The sequence below is a fragment of the Triticum urartu genome, chromosome 5 (assembly GCF_003073215.2).
Source record: "Triticum urartu cultivar G1812 chromosome 5, Tu2.1, whole genome shotgun sequence".
Classification (NCBI taxonomy): domain Eukaryota; kingdom Viridiplantae; phylum Streptophyta; class Magnoliopsida; order Poales; family Poaceae; genus Triticum; species Triticum urartu.
Window position 1 is genome coordinate 108,778,742 of NC_053026.1, and position 10,764 is coordinate 108,789,505.

Sequence of the window (10,764 nt, forward strand, 5' to 3'; positions counted from 1 at the left end):
GTTTGAACTATTTCTGGAATTTCCTGTATAAGAATAATTCCAGTAATTTAATTACTGCGTCAGCATTACGTCAGAGTGACGTCAGGGTCAACGGGGTCGTCCAGGTCAAACTGACTAGTGGGTCCCGCGTGTCAGCGGTTAATTAAACTAATTAATTTTAGTTAAAACTAATTTGTTTTAGTTAGCAGAGGGGGGCCCCACTTGTCATTGACTCAGGGGAGTCAACCTGGGCCCACCCAGTCAAGGTCAACAGGTCAAACTCACCGGCGTTTAGCCGCCGGCGAGGCCAGACGCGGTGGTGGAAGTGCATTAGTGCATTTCGGCGACCAAATGGACGGCGGAGGTCATCTACGGGTAGCTGGGATCGAGCCGCAGCGTTTGGTGGTGGTGGTTGAGCTCGGGGTGGCCGGGAACATCGCCAGCGACGAGCTAGGCGGTCGCCGGAGTCGGGTGAGGACGGACCCGAGGCTGTAGGGCACGGCGAGGTGCGTGGAGTGTGGCGTTGGGCTCCTAGGGATGCGGCGAGGTTAGTGGACAACGTGGCATGGCCGGTGGTTGGCCGGAGACACGTCGGCGACGAGCTCCGCGGCGATGCGTGCGGGTGAGCTTCGTGTAGTAGCTACGGTGCACGAGAGGGCAAACGGAGAGGATGGGGAGGTAGCTGAGCTCACGGCGGTCACGTAGAGCCAGACGGCGCGGTCGGGGACGAGTTGATGCGGCGGCGACGTCGAAAGGGATCTCCAGCGGTGGTTGACGAAGGCGGGGTTGGTGAAGGTGTTGCAGAGCGTGTGAGCGCTCGGGGCTCGGCCTACGTAGTCGACGACGGCGGAGAGGATGGACACGGTGGTGCAGCACGGGGACGACGGAGGGCGCAGTTTCACGATGGCGCGGGCGCAGCAGCGTCGGCCATGGCGGAGGGAGAGCGAGGGAGAGGAACCAGGGGGAAGTGCGGTGTCTGCGGGGTCAGGGAGAGCGAGGGAGTTCGTCCCACGTCGACAGCTAGACGAGGGGAGCGGCGAGGCGGCGGGCAGCTGCGTGGCACGCATGCTATGCTCGCCGTCGAGCACCTGGCTGCCTGCCTGGCGGGGACGAAGCAGCTGGCTGGCATGGGCCAGCACAGCGCTGGGCCGCCAGGTGGGCCGGCTGATGGGCTGCGGCCAGGTTAGTTTCCCTTCCTTTAGTTTCTGTTTTCTTATTCTATTTTTTCTGTAACTTTAGGGCTTTATTAAAAATACTTAGTCACTTGCTAAAATCCTGAAAATAATTGTGGGCTCTGTTGGGATTAATCCTAACAGCCCTCACTTAAATCCAGAATTATTTGAACATTTAAAATATTTACTAGTATTTAAATGTCCAAAAGCAACATACATATGATTTAATTCAGTGACCTTTTGTTGACCTAGAAAATTGTGCACCAATTTTGCCAGAGGTTCCAACACAAGACAAAGAGGGTGAACATTTTAGAAGGGCATTTCAGGTTCATTGAAATTATTTTTAGTAAACCCTAGTTGATTTCAGAGGGGGTGTGCTGGGGGTTCTGCCTTCCCCATTTCAAGTTTTTGTTGAAATTAGACATGATGCAACACTCTAATGCATGGACTAGTTAGGATGTGACACCCTTTCAACTCTTTTGCCATCCCTTTAAATTTCTCCATCCGATCGTAGGCGGTCTTGCTGGAGTACGCGGACGCTGTGTCATTCTCATCGTAAGGCGTGGCTGTTCTGTACGGTGCCTTATGGGCCAAAGCATACGAGACGAAAAGGTTGGGCAGTGGAGCATTATGGTGAGACGCCTGCAACCAAAGCAACATGATTAAGATTTCATCACAAGGATTGGCAACATGTATGACAAGAAAAAGTTTATGAAGAACTCCATAAGATATACCCAACGTTCACCGAACTCCATAACGTTCAAGTTGCCTTGATGATGTGGTGGATCCAGCATTGCGGCTCGCCGATTTCTATAATCTTTGTTTTTCGCCCTGTACTCTTTGGAACACCAATAGTCCACGATCCGCTCCCAACACTCCCCCTTATCGACGCACCATCTCGGAGTAACCTAATTGATCAATTGCATCTCATATATGTCAAAAAGAAATTGAGTGCCAGCTTGTTGAGGAAATAACAAGCATGAATATGCTTTACCTCCATGTACTTGTCCTTCTCAAGACGGAGTCTCCTACCGGCTTTCTTATCAAGACTCTTATAGCCTTGAGTTGCCATATATTTGCGGACGGCTAAAGGGCGCGCCTCATGCATCAGATTATGCACAAGCTTCGGGCAATGTTTGTTGACAACTGCTCGTGCCTCCTCCAACTTTCCATCCTCGCATCTATAGAAATCCTGCAAATATAGAGAAAATTAGTTTGGTGCAGTAATTTTCAAACCTTTAAGTCTGAGGTTTCTTATAAAATCTAAATAAAGTAAAATCTGCTAGTAGTACGTGTACTGGTTATGGAAACTGAATTTGTTTGGTGCAGTGTAGTACGTGTACTGCTAACATATTAGCTATATGATCTAGTACATGTCAGGATGGATGTGATTTGTGCAGAATGCATCTGAAGGAAGATAGTGTCAACTGACGAAAAAACTACATGTCAAGCGATCAACATGTGGATTCAGGTTGCAGCGTCAGTGAGCTCCAAGCACTATGTACTCTGTACACAGCCATTCACCCAAGCACTCTGTACAGCCACAAATCGCAGAAATATTTTCAACCCAGCTTCAAGCGATCAACATATTTTCAACCCAGCTTTACTACACAAAAGTACTCTGTACAGCCACAAATCGCAGAAATTATATGCTGTGAAAAAAATTGTGCCCAGCCATTCACCCAAGCACTATGGCCCAGAGATGGGCTCCTTTAAACATTGTTGCTCAGAAATTTCATTCAATAAAGATGGTCAGATGCACATATTTCTTTGAATTGACAGGTCCAAAAATCAGGTATATATATATGCACCCAGGTTCTAGAAATATACTCTAGATACAAATAACACAATTAAGAAATACAGTACGCACTAGTTTTCCAACATAGGGAGCTCCAGTACTGAATATGTACTCTTTCTAGGAATTCATATATTAATAACTAGAGGTCGAACCAAGATTTACAGCAAAGTATCCATGTCACAGATTTTTATTCAAGTTAGATATCTGCAGGTTAATCAGCAGAGCTCAAAGAATGCCTCATGTGGTATACACACACATTTATAAATAAACTAGGCTGTCCATCCGTCCATGGTGGGCGCCTCCTCGCCTTTGTGGCTACAGGAATATTAAATCTAAGTTTTCTAGATAGTTTTGCTACTGCAACATTATAGTCTGCTAGCATTCTGTTAAGAAAAATAAAGTAAAATCTAAATCTAAGTTTTCTAGATAGTTTTGCTACTGCAGTATTATAGTCTGCTAGCATTCTGTTAAGAAAAATAAAGTAAAATCTAAATCTAAGTTTTCTAGATAGTTTTGCTACTGCAGTATTATAGTCTGCTAGCATTCTGTTAAGAAAAATAAAGTAAAATCTAAATCTAAGTTTTCTAGATAGTTTTGCTACTGCAGTATTATAGTCTGCTAGCATTCTGTTAAGAAAAATAAAGTAAAATCTAAATCTAAGTTTTCTAGATAGTTTTGCTACTGCAGTATTATAGTCTGCTAGCATTCTTTTAAGAAAAATAAAGTAAAATCTAAATCTATGTTTTCTAGATAGTTTTGCTACTGCAATATTATAGTCTGCTAGCATTCTGTTAAGAAAAATAAAGTAAAATCTAAATCTAAGTTTTCTCATGGGTGGAATATTTAATTCTCGAGTGCAGCATATATATCAACGACTAGAAGTTTTGCTACTACAAGACGGTGGAGATGCAGTGTGTGAAGGAAACTTAATGATTACCCAAAGTTCGGCAAAGACCCGCTTGGCTTTGTTGTGAAACTCGATGTTGTTGGCTACACCAAGATCCTCATAGGCTTTGTAGTGGTCCCAGGTACATGCTGGCTCCGGAACTTTGCCCACCCCAGGAAAAGTAACCATGCCAGGGTAATGCTCCTTAATGAGGCTCCGAAGGACGCCGTTCACGTGTCGGTACTTTCCCCTGCTAGCTCCAGCTTTCTTCCAACCGCTACATAATGAGAAGCCAAAGTTGTTAGCAATTGTTGCATACATTGAAGGTAGAAAATGGGAAGCCAAAGTTAGTTACATTTCTCCACATGGAGCAATACATGGCCTCTGCTCCACAGGAAGCCCTCGTTCCGGGAGCCTTGAGGAACCACGTAGGTACACGGACCGACCCTCCTCAACTTGGATGAAACCAGCATGCTCCTCGTCAGAGGTCGAGGCATCCTTGTCAGAGGTCGGGACCTCCTCGTCAGAGGACTCCGACGACAACCGCTCTTCCTCCACCCTCTTAGACACGGGGGAGTGAGACACCGGCTCGTCCTCCACCCTCTCAGACACGGGGGAGTGAGACACCGGCTCGTCCTCCACCCTCTCAGACACCGGGGAGTGAGACACCGGCTCGTCCTCGAGCATTATACTTCAAATAGATAAGCATAAGTTCAAAAATATTACAAATTCAACATTACAACATGTTTGAGATCATCTGGGTCATGGTAAAGCAACTAGTACAAAATCAACATTACAGTTCAACACTACGACTAAAAATAGTCGGGATCATCTGGATCACAATCCGTCTCTTCTTCAAGGTCAGTTCTAGCCTCATCATCAGTATCATACGTGTCGTCAAGGATGTTGTCCTCATGTTGACCGTCATCGTCACCTTCACCGGCAATTCCTAGACGTAACCGTTCAAGCATTGAGAGGTCTTCCACGTTCGTAACCTCTTCTTCTTCCTCTTCGACTTCTTCTTCTTCACTGTCAATGTGTACTTCCATGCGTGGATGGATGTTGAGACGGCCTCTAGGCCCATGTTCTTCTTGGAAGAATTCTCCATCATATGTGTCAGGGTCGATGTGAGGTTCATAATCCTCTTCACTGGGGGAAGGATGTTTACCATGTGGCGGCACATCGTACACGACATCCCAACCCTTAAGGTACTTCTTTTGGCATGCGTACTTGAGATAAAAAACTTGTGTCGCCCCTGTTGAGCCACAATATAGACATCTTCACATTCTAATTTTCTGTCTTGTCGAATTTCGACTTGCCCAATATCATCCCTCCGCCTAACCTTCTCCGGATCAAACCAATGGCATTTGAAGACAACGACTTTCGGAGGATTTGCCCCAAAGTAATGCAGTTCGTATATTTCATCAAGTCTTCCATAATACTCAACTCCATTGCAAATAGCCGACAATCCCGTGTTCCTTGTTTTAGAACGTCCCGACGTTCCTTGTTCCCATGTGTGCGGAAGCGATACCCATTGATGTCGTATTTATCAAATGTACCGACCTTATAGTCAAACCCATTAGCAACTTGTTTCAAATCTTTGTCCAATATTGACGTACCCTACAAGTTTAAGAGGGAAGGATAGGTGTATTAGTCGCACGTAATACCAACTTCAAGTGTTCCAAGAAGTATACCTTACCTTTTCTCTGAACCAAGAAATGAAACCATAATTGCCGTCTCCTTCACCAGCAAGAAGCTCATACTCTTCGAGTGAATCACGTCCGACCCCTCCATTCGAGAATTGGGCAATGAATTCACTGCCCAATGAGAAATGAGCGGAGTTAAGAGAGAAACATGTGAGTAAATGTTACATAAGGTACCAACACTTACTCAATGTACGGCCGCACTTCTTGAAGGTTGGTGAGGATATACAACGTAAGCGTTTTCCACTCTTTCGGATCCAAATTCTTTGAACCAGAAGCACCCATAGGTCCGAGTTGCCCTTTGAAGAGGCTGTTGCTTGGATTCATGTTTAGGGTCGCCAGTATTGTATCGAGACTTTGCATTATGCAAGCTTGGAATATTGGCCGCATAGCGTGATGTCGTGAAGTTTGTAATCTCCTCCGCCAAGAATGCCTCGGCTATGGAGGCTTCAATTCTACATTTATTTCTACATTTAGCTCGAAGAGTCTTCTGCATTCTCTCAAGTCCATTGCACCAACGATTCTGCACAGGGCCACCCATTCTTGCCTCGGAAGGGAGGTGTAAAATCATATGTTCCATCGGATTAAAGGATCCTGGTGGAAAGATCTTCTCTAGCTTGCAGAGCAACTCGGGGGCCCGTTCTTCCATCTCATCTATCACAGTAGGAGATACTTCTTTAGCACAAACAATACGGAAGAAATAGCTAAGCTCTGCCAATACTTCCCAATCCTCCTCAGGGATATAGCCTCGAATCATCATCGGCATTAAACGCTCAAGCCATATGTGCCAATCATGACTCTTCATCCCGTTGAGCTTCAATTTATCAAGATTCACTGCCCTCATAAGGTTCGCTGCATACCCATCAGGGAACAACAAAGTTTTGAACCACACGAGTATCTCCTTCTTTTGTTCCCTAGTAAGAACAAACCTCGCCTTTGGCGTCCTCCAGTTTTTCTTGCTCTCGGGTTGTCGCAAGTTTTGTTCGGGTCTATGACATAGCTTGATTACATCAAGTCTAGCCTTAGTATTATCCTTCGTCTTCTCAGCAATGTTGAACAATGTGCCAAAAATGGCCTCGGCGATATTCTTTTCAGTGTGCATTACATCAATATTATGTGGAAGCTCGAGCTGGTGGAAGTAGGGGAGATCCCATAAGAATGGCTTATGAGTCCACGCGTGTTCTTCATTATATCCCAAGAAATACCTTGGACGTTTGGGATCAGGCTGGAGAGCATTTAGTTGATCACGAATTTGTTCACCCGTCATCTCAGGTGGTGCCGAGTGTTCAACGACTTCACCTTTCATGAAGTTCTTCTTGTCTTTTCTGAATGGATGGTCAAGACGCAAATGTTGTCTACGAAAATCGAAGCAAGAATACTTGCGACCATGCTGCAACCAACGACACTTCATGCTTGCCTTGCACCTTGGGCATGGGAACCTCCCATGCACAGACCACCCCATGAAAAGTGAATACGCTGGTAAGTCATGAAGTGAGTACTGGTACCAAACATGCATTGTGAAGTTCTTTTTGCTAGCAACGTCGTATGTCCGTATCCCGTTCACCCAAGCTTCTTTCAACTCATCTATCAGTGGTTGCATGTACACACTTATATTCTTCCCTGGATACTTGGGTCCTGGAATTATCAACGACAGGAACATGTGCTTGCGTTGCATTATGGCGCCGGGGGGGAGGTTGAGGTGAACAACAAACACGGGCCAACAACTATATGTCTTTGACACCATACCAAACGGATTGAACCCATCGAGTCCGATGGCAACTCGTGCATTCTTTGCCTCTTTTGCTTTCTCATGATGTATTCGATCGAAACTCTTCCAAGCTTGGGCACAAGACGGATGTATCAGCATCGGTCTCCCATGATCATCTTTGTCGTGTCTTATCCCATATTTGTGCTATATCATCTGTTTGGCTGTATCTTCGTTCAAGTAAAGGCGTTGAATTCTTGGCAAGATTGGAAAATATCGAAGAACATTTGCGGGGACTTTGCTTTGCTTCTTCGTACCATCACTGAGGTCTCTCTCGACATACCTAGAGGCTTTGCACTTGGCGCAATACTTGTCATCGGCATACTCTTTCGTAAATAAGACACATCCGTTTGCACAAGCATGTATCTGCTCATAGGGCATCTTAAGTGCATGAAGGATTTTCTTCGCTTCATACCAACTTTTAGCCAGTTTGTGACCTTCGGGGAGAGAGCGACCCCAAGATGACACCATCAAATTAAAGCAATCTCTGCTCATGTTGAACTGGGTCTTTATAGACATTGCTTGTGCAATGGCATCCAGCTGACATTGGTTTGTGTGGTCGTGAAGAGGTTGTTGTGAGGAATTTAGAATTTCTAAGAAGGCCCTCGCAGACTCCTCCGGTTCTTCCTCTGATCCCTCTTCACGTGCATCGTTGAAGTCAGCTACGATGTCAACTATCCCTGTACCATTGTTGTCGGTTCGCCAACGCACCACCTCCTCTCTGCTACGTTCAGGCTCGCCATGAAGGGTCCACCGGGTATACCCACGCTTAAACCCATGCTTCTGCAGGTGCACACACATCGTCTTCTTCGACTGTTCTATGCCGTTGCGACACTTCAAGCAGGGGCACCAACTTTTTCTTTGGCCTCTAGCAAATGCTGCCTCCACAAATTCGTTGGTCTTCTTCACCCATTCAGTGGTCATGCCAGCCTAACTAGGGTTTCCAGTGTACATCCACTCACGATCATCCATACTGGTACTTGCACTAACAGTGGGGGCACCAAATTCATATTCATCAAGATATGTATAATGTAATTAAGACTAGATACACACCTAATTACCATTGTCATATTATTTACGCCATGGTTTTAATTTTTTACCATACAAAAGGGAAACGGTGCATTCATGGATTGAATCCTATCTCTAATAGGTAAAGATGGGTCCTAATCCCACCCGAGTACGTGTAGATTGGGTTCGTTTCCCGTGCTCTACTCCGGTCCTCGGCAAAATTTCGGCAGCACCTCCCCGCTGTTCTCCAGATACACGTCTCGACAACAAGCCGAGAGAATGTGCACCCGGAGAACAACAAGGTGGCGCTGACGAAATTTTGCCGAGGACCGAAGTAGAGCACGGGAAACGAAACCCAATCTACACGTACTCGGGCTGTCCATGGATAACAGGGACAATTCGAAAAGACGACGGTTATAAATATGCAAAGACATGCATATTTATAGATGCCACCCTTTCGAACGGGAGACGCCTAGGTTACGAGACTTGACATGAAAATAAAACCTAGTGGCATCGGCACGACGACCGGAACGAAGCAAATATGGGAGGGGGAGGAGATGACAGTCAAGCTCACCCCGAGACCGTAGAGGCGGTAGTCGAACAACGATGGCAATGGCAACGGGACGGACAATGCTCCTCGAGGTGAAGAGAAAATCCCTGCACATGAAAAGCACCGGCACAACCAACATAAGCACTCGTGAAACAATCTGATAAAAACATTATCAACATCATCTCACAGTTGACAACTATATATATGTGTAGCAAGACTAGACTCTCTGGCTTGTCTTCTCCAATCTAAGCATGTTGCAAAAAACTGAGCATTTAATTTCCTACGAGCATTAATCAAAAGTTGAAATTTTGCCTTACAGAACAACCATCAGCAAATAATCCATACATCCATCAGCAAATCTTCCATACATCCATCAGCAAATCAGCATGGACAAGCACAAGGCTGCCTTATACTAAAAAATTTAGGCAGAAGAAAATGGAAAGGGATACATCCATCAGCCAATCATCCATACATCCATCTACGCATCCATCCTTGCATACATCTATAAATCCATCCACATATGCTGCAATCCATACATCTATCCATCTAAAAGAATATGAACAGAGATGGGAGCGGTGCTCACCGTGGGGTGGGGCAGAGGGGGAGGTGGTGCCCCCTTTGGTGGTGACCAGCGGCGGCGGATGCGTAGGAGGGAGCCGGCGGCGGTGCTGCCCACGGGAGCCGTACCGCTAGGGCAGGGGAGGACGGCCCGGTGGCGGTCGCGCCATTGGAGGAGGACGGGTGGGGGGCGCAGTGGACAAGGGTCTCGACGGCGGCGCGGTGGAGGCGGGGACCAGCTGCGGCGGCGCGGTGGAGGTGGAGACGGGCGGCGGCGGCGCGGTGGAGCCAGGGACGGGCGCTGGCGGCGGCGTGGTCGAGCCGGGGACGGGCGGGGATAACCTAGCGTGCGGTCGAGATAGAGCAATCGGGGAGATGCGGTCGGGTGCGGGATTTTCTTTTCTTAATTTCCATTATTTTGCCGTCAGTGGGACCAAAAGGAGACGGCAAAGCAAGGCTCGGTGCCAGGTTTTTTCTCTATTAGTTCGCCGTCAGTAGGACAGCAGGCAGAAGGCAAAGCAACTAACTTTGCCGTCAGTGGATAACAAACAGAGACGGCAAAACTGGGGCACCGTTACCTACCGTCAAACTAGACACGTGTTGGTTTCTTTGCCGTCACTCAGTGAAACAACAGACGGCGAAGAGCCAGTTTGCCGTGTTGGTTTCTTTGCCGTCATCCTTTCTCTAGGTTTGCCGTCAGCCAGTGCGCTCACAGACGGCAAAGAGCAGATTTGCCGTTAGTCATACTTTGCCGTAAGCTCATGACGGCAAAGTTTTCTTTGCCGTCTACCCCGACGAAATGCTGACGGCAAAGCCGCTCACTGACGGCAAACTAGCAGTTTCCTGTAGTGATATATAGGCAGCTCATCTGTCCCGGTTCAAGCCAAGAACCGGGACCAATGGTTGTGGGCCACGAGCGATGCCCATTGGTCCCGGTTCGTGCCTAGAATCGGGACAAATGGGTCCACACGAAACGGGACCAATGCCCACGAGGCGCCGGCCGCCCCCCTGGTCTCACGAACCGGGTCGAATGCACCCATGGGTCCCGGTTCGTGGACGAACCGGGACTAATGGCCTGGCCAGGCACGAACGAAAGCCCTGTTTTCTACTAGTGCTCCAATCCTAGAGGGCATACGACCTTCTTTGCTGCGTACATACTGTCAGGCAATTCGTTATCCTTTAGAAGCTTCTTCTTCAATATTTTCAGTAGCTTCTCAAATCCATTGTCGGGCACAGGATTCTCTGCTTTCCACTGCAGCAATTCCAGTATGGTACCGAGCTTTGTGTTGCCATCTTCGCAATTGGGGTACAACCCTTTTTTGTGATCCTCTAACATGCGATCGAA

General features: G+C 47.1%; 1 protein-coding gene across 1 annotated transcript; it reads right to left on the minus strand.

The window, feature by feature from the left end:
* Positions 1 to 1,568: 1,568 nt before the first annotated feature.
* LOC125506827 lies at positions 1,569 to 10,459 on the minus strand. The gene is made up of 6 exons (XM_048671533.1): positions 10,442 to 10,459; positions 9,445 to 9,761; positions 8,886 to 9,018; positions 2,146 to 2,343; positions 1,886 to 2,059; positions 1,569 to 1,793 (listed from the first exon to the last, which is right to left on the minus strand). Exons 1-6 carry the CDS (start codon positions 10,457 to 10,459, stop codon positions 1,569 to 1,571), a joined length of 1,065 nt encoding a protein of 354 aa, XP_048527490.1.
* Between the last annotated feature and the right edge of the window lie 305 nt (positions 10,460 to 10,764).

What these genes read in the sequence shown, in the direction of transcription:
- LOC125506827 (XM_048671533.1), bottom strand. An exon ending in ACCGCCTCTACGGTCTCGGG is followed by an intron (nt 2,344 to 8,885) that starts GTGAGCTTGACT and finishes CTATATTTGCAG; the next exon opens with GATTTCTATAGATGCGAGGA. An exon ending in AGAAGGACAAGTACATGGAG is followed by an intron (nt 2,060 to 2,145) that starts GTAAAGCATATT and finishes TTGATCAATTAG; the next exon opens with GTTACTCCGAGATGGTGCGT.